Consider the following 19,369-nt stretch of genomic DNA (forward strand, 5'->3'; position numbering starts at 1 on the left):
TAATTGTGGCTCACGGGGCTAGTTGCTCCGCGGCATGTGGGATCTTCCCAGACCAGGGCTCGAACTCATGTCCCCTGCATTGACAGGCAGATTTTCAACCACTGCGCCACCAGGGAAGCCCCCGCCACTAATCATCTTGCCACAAGGTTGGTTGATCACTAAATGTGATTGCTATTATATATAATGCTTATTCTCTTTGGGATTTGAACCTTAACATCCATAATCACGGCGCTGCTCTGTAAACCAAACTAAGATAAGCATCTCTATTTTGGAAGGAAGAACAAGAGTCTTTTCCCTATCAAACATACAACAGACCCTTAGTTTTGTGTTAACCTGTGTAACCCATGTCTCTACAGTTATATCCAGGTCTTTCCGTTCTCTTGCAAAACACAAAAAGAGAATCAGAGAGTCCTCACCTTTAATCATTCTACTTTCCCTGAGTATTTTTTACTCTCTTCAGAGATAGGGCTTTGATAAGCACAGTTTTTACCTGGTCAGTTCCTCAATAACATTCTTAAAATTGTACAGTTCTTCTAAAATGCGCTGGTCCATCACTCGCTGAGTTACCATGTCTTTGTAGAAGTCAGTCATATGCCAGGCAATTTGGTCAAGCATTTGTACATACCGCTCTCTGTATGAGAAAGAAGGAAAACAAGACATCATGCAGAAGAAAAGGAAAAACGAGCCAGAAAATATGTGAGAGAGAAAGTAATGTTACGGAAAAAAATAGTGAACAGATACTCACAAAAGATATGTGGGGAGAAAAAGACAGAAAAAGAAAAGGATCTAGGCTGTGAATTCCTGCCATGCTCATGAATGAATGCGCATTCCAAGTGAATGAACTGTGGAGAATTTTAATCAGAGCCATAATTATTTGGAATATAATGTCTGAGATGTAAAACAAAATAAGGACTTTTTTATTTCTTCTAAATTATAAACTCTATCAGGATAAAAACTATGTCTTATATATTTACACATTTACAACATCTAACAGAGTGCCTTGAATATAGTGGAATTTTTCTAAATAGTTTTTTTTGTAAATAGTTGAATTCATGAATAAAACCACTTTCTCAAACTGACCAAAATGTAAAAAGACACCAACTGTTTAAAAATAAACAAAGACAAAGAAGTCTTTAAGTACTAAGAAGTAATTTCTCTTGCTTCTGAATAAAACCAAACAAAATATTTGGAAATGATCACAGATGATAAATTATAAACACCATAACTGAGCAGTCTTCATTTATTTTAAAAGTGATCTACGTATTGTATTCTAAGCCTGAGACCCTAGAATTTTAATATCTTTGAGTTGAAATAATCATTTAGCTTGATCTCTCACCCACTGACAAAAAGAATTATCCAGCCCTTGCTTAAACACTTAGTGACAGGGAGTTTATCAGCTCAATGTGCAGCTCATACACTGGGACGTATCAATTTTTAAAACACCTTCTTTAGGACTCTCCCTCATGGCAATATAGGGACAAAATATTCTGAAGGGCCTTCCCATTACAACACAACTATATCCATGATAAAGCATACTTCTTGAAGCATTACTGGGCTCACAGAAAGAAATAGAAGTCTCTAGGGATGAAAAAACAACAACAAACTAAATACGGTAAGCTAACAATGGAGTGGGAGGTGGTAACCAGTATTCACTAGGAAAACCCAAGGTCAGAGGTGGCCCAGTAAAAATACCAACATTGGGTCCCAGAGACCAAGTCTTGGGCTTTCTTCAAAGCGAGCAACCTGGGAGTAGGACTACTGGATGAAGCCAGGATTCCAGAAAAGAAAAAATACAAGTCATCTCTTTAGGAAGCAACCATGATTTATACCCTGAGGATTTCATGATTAAGATTAGCCAAATATTAGTCACACAAGCAAAGACTGGAAAATACTCATGTAAATAAACCATCATGAATGAGACGCAGAAGAAACAACACACAGTAGATTTAGATACCAATGGTCTTCATATATTAGAATTATCAGATTTAGAATACAAAACTATGCATGAAATGTCTGAGAAATAAAAGATGGAATTTAAACATGAATAAGCAACGAAAAACTTATCAAATATGATGAGACAGATATGGACACAAACCAACAGAACTCTCAGGGGAAAAATGTAATTATCAAACTGTAAAACTCAATAGATGAGTTACAGCAGAATAGATGTAGCTAAAGAGGGTATTAATGTCCTGGAAAAAATACCCAGAATGCAGCACAGAGACAAGGAGGTGGAAATTATGAAATAGAGATAAAGAGACAAAGAGCACAGAATGAGAAGATCTAATATAAGTCTAATCAGAGTTCCAGAAAGAGAAAACAGAAAGAATAGAGAACAGACATTCATCAAAGAGATCATCACTGATACTTCTCCAAAACTTATGAAGGACATTAATTTATACATAGGATTGTGGTACAGATATAGGTGCAAGAAATAAAAAAAGAAATTCAGAGGAACCAAATACACTCTCCTTCCTAAAATAACAATGACAACAACAACAAAAGACACAGTATGTGAAACAATTTTTGAGACACTGGGTATCAAGCAATGAAAGAAAGTGATTCCTGAGACACCAGAAATAAATAAGGTAAGCACTATGATTGCTCCAACTTGCTGGCCTGAGAGAGTTTTCAGGCCATCCAATAAGGAGATGGAACCCATGAGGACCCCACTGGACTCCCTAATTTAAGGAGACAGAGCTAAGAGTCTAGAGAGATGAAAGTGGCTAGAGTTCAGAGGACAAGCTACCAGGGAGAAAAGAGCTGCACAGAGAGACCCCTGGAGGTCTACAGAGGGTCCCCCTCAAGTATTCAGCTAAGTAATGATCAGGGCATAAATGTGAAGAAACTATCTGAGACCAGGGAAAGAACCATCTGAAAGGATCAAAGGTAAGAGTGCCTGGCACTAATACATGGCTCAAAATCATGCCTGTTCCACCTAGCCAAACTGGAAAAATTCATGATTCATGGGGCAGTGGATAGAATACAAAGAAAAGTCTAGTCTCACTATTCAGGAATAATTAGCCCTAAATTGAGCATGGTTCTGGTCCTGCCTAAAGGTCCCAAAAGGTCAAACTGTTTTCAAGTAACAGTTGTGTCCCAGAATAAAGCTCAAGAATATTTTTAAGAGTACAAAAATGCATAGCATCCAATAGGTAAAATTCACATCTGCCATTCAATCAAAATTACCAAGCATGCAAAGAAGCAGGAAAACACAACCATGAGGTGAAAAATCAATCAATCAAAACTGACCCAGAAATGGCATAAGTGTTAGAATTAACAGATAAGGACATTAAAAGTTATCATAACTATATTCCATATGTTCAAAAAGTTAAGGAGACATGGATAGTATTTTTTAAAAGACCCTAATTGAGCTTCTAGAAATGAAAACTACAGTGTCTCAGATGAAAATATCACTGGGTGGGATTAAAAGCAGATTAGATACTGCAGAAGAAAACATTAGTGAATTTGAAGATATAGCAATAGAAGCTATCCAAAATGAACAGTAAAAGAGAAAAAACTAATTTAAAGATTTCAAAACATCAGTGACCTGGGGGATAATTTCATTATTAGTGGTCTAATATATGTGTAGATAGACTCCCCTGAAGAGAGGGAGGGCAGAAAAAAATACTTGAAGAAACATGAGCCAAAAAATTTCCATATTTGATGAAAAATATAAATTCACAGATCCAAAAAGCTCCATGAATACCAAGCATAAGAAACATGAAGAAAACTACACCAAAACACATCATAGTCTAATTGTTCCAAAGCAATGATATGGTGCCCAGAATTTAATGAATTCCACAAAATAATGGTCAGGAAATTTTTCATCAGATTAAAATTCAAGTGAGAGTAAAGAAACCAGTCTGGAAAGACCACAGAACATACTACCTCAACTGTATGATGTTCTAGAAAAGAGAAAAAGGATACAGACAGTAAAAAGATCAGTGGTTACTGAGGGTTCAGGGTGAGGGGGGATGGGAAGGGAGGAGGGATAAATAGGTGATGCACAAGGGTTTTTAGGACCATGAAACTATTCTGTATGATACTGTGATGTGATACCGACTGATACCATATTTTGAAATCAACATGGACAAATTAGTGTGCTTTCCATGTATAGTATATTTCACTAAGAAAACTTGAAAGAACTGGGGATGTTTAGCCTAAGTAACAGAATACATAAGAGGAAAGACAAAATGACTGTTTTCAAATATTTAAAGAGCTAGAAGATGAAAGAAAGAATGGACTTCTTTTGAGGATTTTCAGAGTACAAAATTAGGATTAGCAGGTAGAAGTTATAGGAAGGTAGATTACACTTATATAAAGGAGGTGTTTAAATTTTTTCTTATGTGAAATTTTTTTTTTTTTTTTTTTGCGGTACGCGGGCCTCTCACTGTTGTGGCCTCTCCCATTGCGGACCACAGGTTCCGGACGCACAGGCTCAGCGGCCATGGCTCACGGGCCCAGCTGCTCCGCGGCATGTGGGATCTTCCCGGACCGGGGCACGAACCCGTGTCCCCTGCATCGGCAGGCGGACTCTCAACCACTGCGCCACCAGGGAAGCCCCTTATGTGAAATTTGATACACAAAGTAATATGGGCAATATAAATGAGGAATCACAATGATGAGATGACTACTGAGGAACACTTCGTAATTTTTATTGAGATATAATTTACATGCCATAAAATTCACCCTTTAAAAGTGTATGATAACGTGTTTAGTATATTCACAAAGTTGTGAAACCCTCAACCTATCGAATTCTGGAGTATTTTCATCATCCTCAAACACCTCTTAACGGTACCCGTTAGCAGTCACTCTCCATTCTTCTTTCTCTCATTTCCTGGCAACTACTAATCTACTTTCTGTCTAGATTTGCCTCTTCTGGACATTTCATATACATAGAATCATACAATATGTGATCTTTTGCAACTAGCTTCTTTCACTTAGCATAATGTTTTCAAGGTTCATCCATGGTAAATCATGTATCAGTACTTCACTCCTTTCTATGGTTGAAAAATATGCATTTGTCAAAACCCATAGAACTGTATAACAAAAGAATAAACCTTAATGTAAACTATCAACTTTAGTCAATAATATTGGTTCATTAATTATAACGAATATACTACATTAACACAAGACGTTAATAATGAGAGAAACTGTATACAGAGGATGGAGGGGTATATGGACACCCTCTGTATTATCTGTTCAATTCTTCTGTAGATCTAAAACTACGTTTTTTATAAATTTATTTATTTTATTTATTTATTTTTGGCTGTGTTGGGTCTTCGCTGCCGCACGCAGGCTTTCTCTAGTTGCGGCGAGCGGGGGCTACTCTTGGTTGTGGTGCGTGGGCTCCTCATCATGTTGGCGTCTCTTGTTGAGGAGCACAGGCTCTAGGTGCACAGGCTTCAGTAGTTGTGGCCCATGGGCTTAGTTGCTCCATGGCATGTGGGATCTTCCCGGACCAGGGCTCAATCCCGTGTCCCCTGCATTGGCAGGCGGATTCTTAACCACTGCACCACCAGGGAAGTCCTAAAACTTTTTTTTAAAACTTTTTATTTTTTAAAAGAAAGTAAGGTGAGCACATTTTTAAAAAAATGAATAGGTAAGTAACAAGCTGGGAGAAAATATTAAGTATAGTCAATCCTTGAACACTGCAGGGGTTGGGGCGCCCACTCCACTGCAGTTGAAAATCTGTGGACAGTCATCCCTTGGTATCTGTGGGGAACTGGTGCCAGGACCCACTGTTGACACCAAAATCCAACGATGCTCAAGTCCCATAGTCAGCCCTCTGTATCTAAGGTTCCAAGTCCACAGATTTAACCAACCATGGATCATGTAGTACTGTATTTATTAGAAAAAAAAAATCCATGCTTAAGTAGGCCCATGCAGTTTAAACTCACGTTGTTCAAGGGTCAACCGTATGTATGTTTTAAAATACATTAAAATATATGTAAATATAAAATAAAATTATATATATAACAAAAGACTAGTTTCTGAGATGTATAAAGAACCCCTAAAGCTCAATAATAAAAAGACAAACAACCTGATTTAAAACTAGGCAAAAGATTTGAACAGACATTTCACTAAAAGAATATATGGGCAGTCGGCGAACTGTCAGGGCGGGAGGAGCCGTGAGCTCGAACTGCACGCAGTGGCCCGCGCGGCAAAGCAAAAAGGCAGTTGAACAGAGTGTGCAGAGTGGCACTGGCAGCGGCCACACAGGCAGCCCAGGCAACCTGGGCGGCCCAAATAGCCTCAAAGGAAGCCTTCGCGACTCCAACTGCTCCGCGGACTGAGAGCTGTGGCGGCAGAGCCCCGCTACAGCAGTCGCAGTCTCCGTGGGGCTAGCGGAAGCCTTTTCTCTTTTTTACTTACCACCTCATTTCTACTCTAGTGGCTTGGACAACAAGTCTTAGATTAGGGGGAGCCGGAGGAAGATGGCGGAAGAGTAAGACGCGGAGATCACCTTCCTCCCCACAGATACATCAGAAATTCATCTACACGTGGAACAACTCCAACAGAACACCTACTGAACGCTGACAGAAGACCTCAGACCCCCCAAAAGGCAAGAAACTCCCCACATACCTGGCCGGGTGGATGAAAGGCTCTTGGTGCTGCAGCCAGGAGTCAGTGCTGTGCCTCTGAAGTGGGAGAGCCAACCTCAGGACACGGGTCCACAAGAGACCTCCCAGCTCCACATAATATCAAGCAGCGAAAATCTCCCAGGGATCTCCATCTCAACACCAGCACCCAGCTTCAGTCAACGACCAGCAAGCTACAGTGCTGGTCACCCTATGCCAAGCAACTAGCAAGGCAGGAACACAACCCCACCCATTAGCAGAGAGGCTACCTAAAAACATAATAAGGCCACAGGCACCCCAAAACACACCACCAGACGTGGACCTGTCCACCAGAAAGACAAGATCGAGCCTCAACCACCAGAACACAGGCATTAGTCCCCCCCACCAGGAAGCCTACACAACCTACTGAAACAACCTTAGCCACGGGGGACACATACCAAAAACAACGGGAACTACGAATCTGCAGCCTGCAAAAAGGAGACCCCAAACACAGTAACATAAGCAAAATGAGAAAGCAGAAAAACACACAGCAGGTGAAGGAGCAAGATAAAAACCTACCAGACCTAACAAATGAAGAGGTAATAGGCAGTCTACCTGAAAAAGAATTCAGAATAATGATAGTAAAGATGATCCAAAATCTTGGAAATAGGATAGACAAAATGCAAGAAACAGTTAACAAGGACCTAGAAGAACTAAAGATGAATCAAGCATCGATTAAAAACACAATAAATGAAATGAAAAATACTCTAGATGGGATCAATAGCAGAATAACTGAGGCAGAACAACGGATAAATGACGTGAAAGATAAAATAGTGGAAATAACTACTGAGAACAGAAAAAAGAAAAAAGAATGAAAAGAACCGAGGACAGTCTCAGAGACTTCTGGGACAAGATTAAATGCACCAACATTCGAATTATAGGGGTTCCAGAAGAAGAAAAGAAAAAGAAAGGGACTGAGAAAATATTCGAAGAGATTATAGTTGAAAACTTCCCTAATATGGGAAAGGAAATAGTTAATCAAGTCCAGGAGGCACAGAGAGTCCCATACAGAATAAATCCAAGGAGAAATACGCCAAGACACATATTAATCAAACTGTCAAAAATTAAACACAAAGAAATCATATTAAAAGCAGCAAGGGAAAAACAACAAATAACACACAAGGGAATCCCCATCAGGTTAACAGCTGATCTCTCAGCAGAAACTCTACAAGCCAGAAGGGAGTGGCAGGACATAATTAAAGTGATGAAGGAGAGAAACCTGCAACCAAGATTACTCTACCCAGCAAGGATCTCATTCAGATTTGATGGAGAAATTAAAATGTTTACAGACAAGCAAAAGCTGAGAGAGTTCAGCACCACCAAACCAGCTTTACAACAAATGCTAAAGGAACTTCTCTAGGCAAGAAACACAACAGAAGGAATATACCTACAATAACGAACCCAAAGCAATTAAGGAAATGGGAATAGAAACATACATATCAATAATTACCTTAAATGTAAATGGACTAAATGCTCCCACCAAAAGACACAGAGTGGCTGAATGGATACAAAAACAAGACCCATATATATGCTGTCTACAAGAGACCCACTTCAGACCTAGAGACACATACAGATTGAAAGTAAGGGGATGGAAAAAGATATTCCATGCAAATGGAAATCAAAAGAAAGCTGGAGTAGCAATTCTTATATCAGACAAAATAGACTTTAAAATAAAGACTATTAGAAGAGACAAAGAAGGACACTACATAACGATAAAGGGATCGATCCAAGAAGAAGATATAACAATTGTAAATATTTATGCACCCAACATAGGAGCACCTCAATACATAAGGCAAATACTAACAGCCATAAAAGGGGAAATCGGCAGTAACACAATCATAGTAGGGGACTTTAACACCCCACTTTCACCAATGGACAGATCATCCAAAATGAAAATAAATAAGGAAACACAAGCTTTAAATGATACATTAAACAAGATGGACTTAGTTGATATTTATAGGACATTCCATCCAAAAACAACAGAATACACATTTTTCTCAAGTGCTCATGGAACATTCTCCAGGATAGATCATATCTTGGGTCACAAATCAAGCCTTGGTAAATTTAAGAAAATTGAAATTGTATCAAGTATCTTTTCCGACCACAATGCTATGAGACTAGACATCAATTACAGGAAAAGATCTGTAAAAAATACAAACACATGGAGGCTAAACAATACACTACTCAATAATGAAGTGATCACTGAAGAAATCAAAGAGGAAATTAAAAAATACCTAGAAACAAATGACAATAGAGACACGACGACCCAAAACCTATGGGATGCAGCAAAAGCAGTTCTAAGGGGGAAGTTTATAGCAATACAATCCCACCTTAAGAAACAGGAAACATTTCGAGTAAACAACCTGACCCTGCACCTAAAGCAATTAGAGAAAGAAGAACAAAAAACCCCCAAAGTTAGCAGAAGGAAAGAAATCATAAAGATCAGATCAGAAATAAATGAAAAAGAAATGAAGGAAACAATAGCAAAGATCAACCAAACTAAAAGCTGGTTCTTTGAGAAGATAAACAAAATTGACAAACCATTAGCCAGACTCATCAAGAAAAGAAGGGAGAAGACTCAAATCAATAGAATTAGAAATGAAAAAGGAGAAGTAACAACTGACACTGCAGAAATACAAAAGATCATGAGAGATTACTACAAGCAACTCTATGCCAATAAAATGGACAACCTGGAAGACATGGACAACTTCTTAGAAATGCACAACCTACCAAGACTGACTCAGGAAGAAATAGAAAATATGAATAGACCAATCACAAGCACTGAAATTGAAACTGTGATTAAAAATCTTCCATCAAACAAAAGCCCAGGACCAGATGGCTTCACAGGCGAATTCTATCAAACATTTAGAGAAGAGCTAACACCCATCCTTCTCAAACTCTTCCAAACAATATCAGAGGAAGGAACACTCCCAAACTCATTCTACGAGGCCACCATCACCTTGATACCAAAACCAGGCAAGGATGTCACAAAGAAAGAAAACTACAGGCCAATATCACTGATGAACATAGATGCATAAATCCTCAACAAAATACTAGCAAACAGAATCCAACAGCACATTAAAAGGATCATACACCATGATCAAGTGGGGTTTATTCCAGGAATGCAAGGATTCTTCAATATACGCAAATCAATCAATGTGATACACCATATTAACAAGTTGAAGGAGAAAAACCATATGATCATCTCAATAGATGCAGAGAAAGCTTTTGACAAAATTCAACACCCATTTATGATAAAAACCCTGCAGAAAGCAGGCATAGAGGGAACTTTCCTCAACATAATAAAGGCCATATATGACAAACCCACAGACAACATTGTCCTCAATGGTGAAAAACTGAAACCATTTCCACTAAGATCAGGAACAAGACAAGGCTGCCCACTCTCACCACTCTTATTCAACCTAGTTTTGGAAGTTTTAGCCACAGCAATCAGAGAAGAAAAGGAAATAAAAGGAATCCAAATTGGAAAAGAAGAAGTAAAGCTGTCACTGTTTGCAGATGACATGATACTATACATAGAGAATCCTAAAGATGCTACCGAAAAACTACTAGAGCTAATCAATGAATTTGGTAAAGTAGCAGGATACAAAATTAATGCACAGAAATCTCTGGCATTCCTGTACACTAATGATGAAAAATCTGAAAATGAAATCAAGAAAACACTCCCATTTACCATTGCAACAAAAAGAATAAAATATCTAGGAATAAACCTACCTAAGGAGACAAAAGACCTGTATGCAGAAAATTATAAGACACTGATGAAAGAAATTAAAGAGGATACAAATAGATGGAGAGATATACCATGCTCCTGGATTGGAAGAATCAATATTGTGAAAATGACTCTACTACCCAAAGCAATCTACAGATTCAATGCAATCCCTATCAAACTACCACTGGCATTTTTCACAGAACTAGAACAAAAAATTTCAAAATTTGTTTGGAAAAACAAAAGACCCCGAATAGCCAAAGCAATCTTAAAAACGAAAAATGGAGCTGGAGGAATCAGGCTCCCTGACTTCAGACTATACTACAAAGCTACAGTAATTAAGACAGTGTGGTACTGGCATAAAAACAGAAAGATAGATCAGTGGATCAGGATAGAAAGCCCAGAGATAAACCCATGCACATATGGCCAACTTATCTTTGATAAAGGAGGCAGGAATGTACAGTGGAGAAAGGACAGCCTCTTCAATAAGTGGTGCTGGGAAAAGTGGACAGGGACATGTAAAAGTATGAGATTAGATCATTCCCTAACACCATACACAAAAATAAGCTCAAAATGGATTAAAGACCTAAATATAAGGCCAGAAACTATCAAACTCTTAGAGGAAAACATAGGTAGAACACTCTATGACATAAATCACAGCAAGATCCTTTTGGACCCACCTCCTAGAGAAATGGAACTAAAAACAAAGATAAACAAATGGGACCTAATGAAACTTCAAAGCTTTTGCACAGCAAAGGAAACCATAAACAAGACCAAAAGACAACCCTCAGAATGGGAGAAAATATTTGCAAATGAAGCAACTGACAAAGGATTAATCTCCAAAATTTATAAACAGCTCATGCAGCTCAATAGCAAAAAAACAAACAACCCAATCCAAAAATGGGCAGAAGACTTAAATAGGCATTTCTCCAAAGAAGATATACAGACTGCCAACAAACACATGAAAGAATGCTCAACATCATTAATCATTAGAGAAATGCAAATCAAAACTACAATGAGATATCATCTCACACCAGTCAGAATGGCCATCATCAAGAAATCTAGAAACAATAAATGCTGGAGAGGGTGTGGAGAAAAGGGAACACTCTTGCACTGCTGGTGGGAATGTGAATTAGTACAGCCACTATGGAGAACAGTATGGAGGTTCCTTAAAAAACTAAAAATAGAACTACCATATGACCCAGCAATCCCACTACTAGGCATATACCCTGAGAAAACTATAATTCAAAAAGAGACATGTACCAAAATGTTCATTGCAGCTCTATTCACAATAGCCCGGAGCTGGAAACAACCTAAGTGTCCATCATCGGATGAATGGATAAAGAAGATGTGGCACATATATACAATGGAATATTACTCAGCCATAAAAAGGAACGAAACTGAGCTATTTGTAATGAGGTGGATAGACCTAGAGTCTGTCATACAGAGTGAAGTAAGTCAGAAAGAGAAAGACAAATACCGTATGCTAACACATATATATGGAATTTAAAAAAAAAAATGTCATGAAGAACCTAGGGGTAAAACGGGAATAAAGACACAGACCTACTTGAGAACGGACTTGAGGATATGGGGAGGGTGAAGGGTAAGCTGTGACAAAGCGAAAGAGAGGCATGGACACTACCAAACGTAAGGTAGATAGATAGTGGGAAGCAGCCGCAGAGCACAGGGAGATCAGCTCGGTGCTTTGTGACCGCCTGGAGGGGTGGGATAGGGAGGGTGGGAGGGAGGGAGACGAAATAGGGAAGGGATGTGGGAACAGATGTGTATGTATGACTGATTCACTTTGTTATAAAGCAGAAACTAATAAAAAATAAATAAATTAATTAATTAAAAAAAAAGAATATATGGTCAAGAAGCTCAAGAAAAAGTGTTCAACATCAAGAGCTGGCAGGGAGGGACTTCCCTGATGGTCCAGTGGTAAAGAATCTGCCTTGCAATGCAGGGGACGTGGGTTCGATCCCTGGTCAGGGAACTAAGATGCCATATACCACGGGGCAACTAAGCCTGTGTGCCACAACTATTGAGCTTGCGTGCCTCAACTAGAGAGCCGGCATGCCACAAATTACAGAGCCCATGCGTTCTGGAACCCGTGCCACAACTACAGAGCCCACCCGCCCTGGAGCCTGCACACCACAAGAAGAGAAAAAAAAAAACCCGTATGTCACAACTAGAGAGAAGCCTGCGCATCACAACAAAGAGCCCACGTGCTGCAACAAAAGATCCACATGCCTCAACGAAAAGATCCCACGTGCTGCAACTAAGACCTGACACAGACAAAAATAAATAAATCTTAAAAGAAAAAAAAAGGAGTTGGCAGGGAAATGTAGGTTAAAAGCATAATAACATACTATTATACATCCACCATAATGTCCAAAGTTAAAAAGAACTACATAACTAAATGTTGGCAAAAATATGGAGCAACCAGAACTCTCACACACTGTTAGCAAGAGTATATAATGGTACAAACACTTTAGGGAAAAGTATGATTATCCCCCCTTTTTTTCATATATATATATATATTTCTAATAGATCTTTATTAGGAGTATAATTGCTTCACAATACTGTGTTAGTTTCTGTTGCACAACAAAGTGAATCAGCCATATGCATACACATGTCCCCATATCCCCTCCCTCTTGAGCCTCCCTCCCATCCTCCCTATCCCACCCCTCTAGGTCATCATGAAGCACCGAGCTGATCTCCCTGTGCTGTGCTGCTGCTTCCCACCAGTCAACTATTTTACATTTGGTAGTGTATATATATCAATGCTACCCTCACTTCGTCTGAGCTTCACCCTCCCACCCCATGTCCTCAAGTCCATTCTCTATGTCTACCTCTTTATTCCTGCCCTGCAACTAAGTTCATCAGTACTTTTTTTTTTTTTTTAGATTCCATATATATGCGTTAGTGTACGGTATTTGTTTTTCACTTTCTGACTTACTTCACTCTGTGCAAGAGACTCTAGGTCCATCCACCTGAATACAAATAATTCAATTTCATTTCTTTTTATGGCTGAGTAATATGCATTGCATATATGTGCCACATCTTTATCCATTCATCTGTCGATAGACATTTCAGTTGGTTCCATGTCCTGGCTATTGTAAATAGTGATGCAATGAACATTGTGGTACATTCTTTTTGAATTATGGTTTTCTCAGGGTATATGCCCACTAGTGGGATTGCTGGGTCATATGGTAGTTCTATTTTTAGTTTTTTAAGGAACTTCCATACTGTTTTCCATAGTGGATCACATTCCCACCAACAGTGCAGGAGGGTTCCCTTTTCACCACACCCTTTCCGGCATTTACTGTTTCTAGATTTTTTGATAATGGTCATTCTGACCAGCGCAAGGTGATACCTCATTGTAGTTTTGATTTGCATTTCCTAATAATTAGTGATGCTGAGCATCTTTTCATGTGCCTCTTGGCCATCTGTATGTCTTCCTTGGTGAAATTTCCATTTAGAACTTCTGTCCATTTTTTAACTGAATTGTCTGTTTTTTTGATATTGAGCTCCATGAGCTGTTTGTATATTTTGGAGATTAATCCTTTGTCTGTTGTTTCATTTGCAAATATTTTCTCCCATTCTGAGGGTCGTCTTTTTGTCTTGTTTATGGTTTCCTTTGCTGTGCAAAAGCTTTTAAGTTTAATTAAGTGCCATTTATTTATTTTTATTTCCATTACTGTAGGAGGTGGGTCAAAAAAGATCTTGCTGTGGTTTATGTCAAAGAGTGTTTTTCCTATGTTTTCCTCTAAGAGTTTTACACTGTCTGGTCTTACATTTAAGTCTTTAATCCATTTGGATTTTATTTTTGTGTATGCTATTAGGTGGTGTTCTAATTTCATTATTTTACATGTAGCTGTCCAGTTTCCCCAGCACCACTTATTGAAGAGCTGTCTTTTCTCCATTGTAAGTTCTTGCCTCCTTTGTCATAAACTAGGTGCCCATATGTGTGGGTTTATCTCTGGGCACTCTATCCTGTACCATTGATCTATATTTCTGTTTTTGTGCCAGTACCACACTGTCTTAATTACTGTAGCTTTGTGGTATAGTTTGAAATAGGGGAGCTTGATTCCTCCAACTCCGTTTTTCTTTCCCAAGATTGCCTTGGCTATTCAGGGTCTTTTGTGTTTCTATACAAATTGTAAGATATTTTTGTTCTAATTCTGTGAAGAATGTCATTGGTAGTTTGATAGGGACTGCACTAAATCTGTAGATTGCTTTGGGTATTACAGTCATTTTCACAATATTGATTCTTCCAATCCAAGAACATGGTATATTTCTCCATCCGTTTATGTCATCTTTGATTGTTTTCATTGGAGTTTTATAGTTTTCTGAGTACAAGTGTTTCTCCACCTTAGGCAGGTTTATTCCTAGGTACTTTATTCTTTTCATTGCAGTGGTAAATGGGAGTGTTTCCTTAATTTCTCTTTATTTTTTGTTGTTGGTGTAGAGGAAAGCCAGAGATTTCCGTGCATTAATTTTGTATCCTGCAACTTTACCAAATTCATTGATAAGTTCTAGTCGTTTTCTGGTGGCATCTTTAGGATTGTCTATGTATAGTATCACGGCATCGGCAAAGAGTGAGTTTTACTTCTTCTTTTCCCATTAGTATTCCTTTTACTTCTTTTTCCGCTCTGATTGCTGTGGCTAGGACTTCCAAAACTATGTTGAATAAGAGTGGCGAGAGTGGTCACCCTTGTCTTGTTCCTGATCTTAGTGGAGATGCTTTCAGTTTTTCACCATTGCGTATGATGCTTGCTGTGGGTTTCTCATATATGGCCTTTATTATGTTGAGGTAGGTTCCCTCTCTGCCCATTTTCTGGTGAATTTTTATGATAAATGGGTGTTGAATTTTGTCAGAAGCATTTTCTGCATCTAGTGAGAGGATCATATGGTTTTTGGGGTTTTTTTTTGCGGTATGCGGGCCTCTCACTGTTGTGGCCTCTTCCGTCGCGGAGCACAGGCTCCGGACGCGCAGGGTCAGCGGCCATGGCTCACGGGCCCAGTCGCTCCGCGGCATGTGGGATCTTCCCAGACCGGGGAACGAACGAACCCGTGTCCCCTGCATTGGCAGGCGGACTCTCAACCACTGTGCCACCAGGGAAGCCCCTCATATGGTTTTTTTATTCCTTAATTTGCTAATGTGGTGTATCACATTGATTGATTTGCGTATATTGAAGAATCCTTGCATCCCTGGGGTAAATCCTACTTGATCATGGTGTATGATCCTTTTAATGTGCTGTTGGATTCCGTTTGCTAGTATTTTGTTCAGGATTTTTGCATCTATGTTCATCAGTGGTATTGGTCTATAATTTTCTTTTTTTGTGGTATCTTTCTCTGGTTTTGGTATCAGGGTGATGGTGGCTTCGTAGAATGAATTTGGGAGTGTTTCTCCTTCTGCAATTTTTTTGGAACAGTTTGAGAAGGATCAGTGTTAGCTTTTCTCTAAATGTTTGATAGAATTCACCTGTGAAGCCAACTGGTCCTGCGCTTCTGTTTGTTGGAAGATTTTAAATTATGGTTTCAATTTCATTACTTGTGATAGGTCTGTTTTTATTTTCTAATTCTTCCTGGTTCAGTCTTGGAAAATTGTACCTTTCCAAGACTTTGTCCATTTCTTCATGGCTGTCCATTTTATTGGCACACAGTTGTTTGGAGTAGTCTCTTATAATCCTTTATTTCTGCAGTGTCAGTTGTGATTTCTCCTTTTTCATTTCAAATATTATTGATTTGCATCCTCCCCCTTTTTTCTTGATGAGTCTGGCTAAGGGATTATCAATTTGGTTTATATTCTCAAAGAACCAGCTTTTAGTTTTATTGCTCTTTGTTATTGTTTTCTTCATTTCTATTTCATTTATTTCTGCTCTGATCTTTATGATTCCTTTCCTTCTACTGACTTTGGGTTTTCTTTGTTCTTCTTTCTCTAGTTGTTTTAAGGGTAGGGTTAGATTGTTTACTTCAGATTTTTCTTGTTTCTTGAGGTGAGATTGATTCTTCCCTCTTAGAACTGCTTCCGCTGCATCCCATAGGTTTTCGGTTGTTGTGTTTTCATTGTCATTTTTTTCTATGTATTTTTTAATTTCTTCTTTGATTTCTTCAGTGATCTCTTGGTTATTTAGTAGCACACTGTTTAGCCTCCATGTATTTGTGTTTTTTACAGTTTCTTTCCTGTAACTGATTTCCAATCTCATAGTGTTGTGGTCAGAAAAGATGCTTGATACAACATCAATTTTCTTAAATTTTCTAAGGTGTGATTTGTGTCCCAAGATGTGATCTATCCTGGAGAATGTTCCATGTGCACTTGAGAAGAAAGTGTACTCTGCCACTTTTGGGTGGAATGTTCTATAAATATCAATTAAATCTATCTGGTCTATTGTGTCATTTAAAGCTTGTGTTTCCTTATTTACTTTCTGCTTGGATGATCTGTCCATTGGTGTAAGTCGGGTGTTAAAGTCCCCTACTATTATTGTGTTACTGTCGATTTCTCCTTTCATGGTTGTTAGCATTTGCCTTATGTATTGAGGTGCTCCTATGTTGGGTGCATAAACATTGATAATTGTTATATCTTCTTCTTGGATTTATCCTTTGATCATTATGTAGTGTCCCTCCTTGTCTCTTGTAACAGTCTTTATTTTAAAGTCTATTTTACCTGATATGAGTATTGCTTTCTTTTGATTTCCATTTGCATGCAATATCTTTTTCCATCTCTTCACTTTCAGTCTGTATGTGTCCCTAGGTCTGAAGTGGGTCTCTTGTAGACAGCATATATATGGCTCTTGTTTTTGTATCTATTCAGCCAGTCTGTGTCTTTTGGTTGGGGCATTTAATCCATTTACATTCAAGGTTATTATTGATATGTATGTTCCCATTACCATTTTCTTAATTGTTTGGGGTTTTTTTTGTGTGTGTCTTTTTCTTCTCTTGTGTTTCCTGCCTAGAGAAGTTTCTTTAGCATTTGTTTTAAAGCTGGTTTGGTGGTACTGAATTCTCTTAGCTTTTGCTTGTCTGAAAAGCTTTTGACTTCTCCATCAAATCTGAGAGATCCTTGCTGGGTACAGTAATCTTTTTTTTTTTTTTTTTTTTTTGCAGTACGTGGGCCTCTCACTGCTGTGGCCTCTCCCGTTGCGGAGCACAGCCTCCGGACGCGCAGGCTCAGCGGCCATGGCTCACGGGCCCAGCCACTCTGCGGCATGTGGGATCTTCCCGGACCGGGGCACGAACCCGTGTCCCCTGCATCGGCAGGCGGACTCCCAACCACTGCGCCACCAGGGAGGCCCTACAGTAATCTTGGTTGTAGGTTTTTCTTTCATCACTTTAAGTATATCCTGCCACTCCCTTCTGGCCTGCAGAGTTTCCACTGAAAAATCAGCTGATAACCTTGTGGGGATTCCTTTGTATGTTATTTTTTGTTTTTCCCTTGCTGCTTTTAATATTTTTTCTTTGAATTTAATTTTTGTTAGTTTGATTAATATGTGTCTTGGTGTGTTTTTCCTAGGGTTTATCCTGTATGGGACTCTCTGTGCTTCCTGGACCTGGGTGACTATTTCCTCTCCCATGTTATGGAAGTTTTCGACTATAATCTCTTCAAATATTTTCTCAGATACTTTCTTTTTCTCTTCTTCTGGGACCCCTATAATTTGAATGTTGGTGCGTTTAGTGTTGTCCAAGAGTTCTCTCAGATTGTCTTCAATTCTTTTCATTCTTTTTTCTTTATTCTGCTCCTCGGTAGTTATTTCCACCATTTTGTCTTCCAGCTCACTTACTCGTTCTTCTGCCTCAGATATTCTGCTATTGATTCCTTCTAGTGTATTTTTCATTTCAGTTATTGTGTTGTTCATCTTTCTTTGTTTGTTCTTTAGTTCTTCTAGTTCTTTGTTAAACATCTCTTGTATTTTCTCAATCCATGCCTCCATTCTATTTCCGAGATTCTGGATCATCCTTACTATCATTACTCTGAATTCTTTTTCAGGTAGATTGCCTATTTCCTCTTCATTTATTTGGTCTTCTAGGTTTTTACCTTGCTCCTTCATCTGTGACATATTTTTTTGCCATCTCATTTTGTGTGTGTGTGTGGGGGGGGGATTGTGTTCTTGTCTTACTGGTTGTTTGGCCCAAGGCTTCCAACACTGGAGTTTGTAGGCTATTGGGTAGAGCTGTGTCTTGGTGCTGAGATGAGGAACTCCATGAGACCTCACTCTGATGAATATTCCCTGGGGTCTAAGTTTCTCTGTTAGTCCAGTGGTTTGGACTTGGAGCTCCCACCGCAGGAGCTTCAGCCCAACTTCTGGCTCATGAACCAAGATCCCACAAGCCGCATGGGGCAGCAAAAAAAACCAATAACAAAGTAAAAAATAAAATTGGACTAGGAAACTAACAGATATGCTAGAAAGAATATAACAATTAAAATATAGGTGAATCAACAACCAGAAGGTACATCAGTACCACAATAGGAAAAAAGGGGAGAAGGGAAAAGGAAAAAAAAGGGTGGGGAAGGCCTTGGCTGTGGAGGGTGGGGCCTAAGCAAGGGTGAGGTTTGGGTGGTGGGTGGGGCCAATGCTCCAGACCCACAGGGCTGTAAAAGGCCCTGGGGGTGTGGGGGGTGGGGCTTAGGCTCAAGGAACAGAAGGGGCCCAGGCATGCCCCCCACCCCTGGTCTCAGAGGGCAGGGGACCTCACCTGGGAGCCCAGCAGGCTTCCTGGGCTTGAGTGGATGGGGCAAACGCCCTCCTCTCCTCTCTTGCTCCTCCAGCCTGGGAGGGCCCCTCCTGCCTGCCTCTCCTGATCTCCTCTGCCTCCTTCCTACACCTCCAGGACCAATGCAGCTGGTGGGGGTGGAGGGGGGAACCTTGGAGGGCAGGGGACCCGCCTGGGAGCTCAGCAGGTTCCCCAGGCCTGAGTGGGCAGGGCAAATGCCCTCCACTCCTCTCTCGCTCCTCCTGGAGGGCCCCTCCCGCCTGCCTCTCCTGATCTCCCCTGCCTCAGCGTCACCGATCCTGTC

General features: G+C 39.6%; 1 protein-coding gene across 1 annotated transcript in view; it reads right to left on the reverse strand.

The window, feature by feature from the left end:
- Window positions 1-19,369, reverse strand: part of AXDND1 (axonemal dynein light chain domain containing 1) — a gene marked incomplete at its 5' end in the record, with an annotated part of 81,785 nt that overhangs the window by 47,319 nt on the left and 15,097 nt on the right. The window contains one exon of the mRNA XM_079696811.1: window positions 491-631. Within this exon, the coding sequence (XP_079552937.1) occupies window positions 491-631 (141 nt within the window). The remainder of the gene's footprint in view (window positions 1-490; window positions 632-19,369) is intronic.

Source organism: Hyperoodon ampullatus (assembly GCF_949752795.1).
Source record: "Hyperoodon ampullatus genome assembly, chromosome: 2".
NCBI lineage: Eukaryota > Metazoa > Chordata > Mammalia > Artiodactyla > Ziphiidae > Hyperoodon > Hyperoodon ampullatus.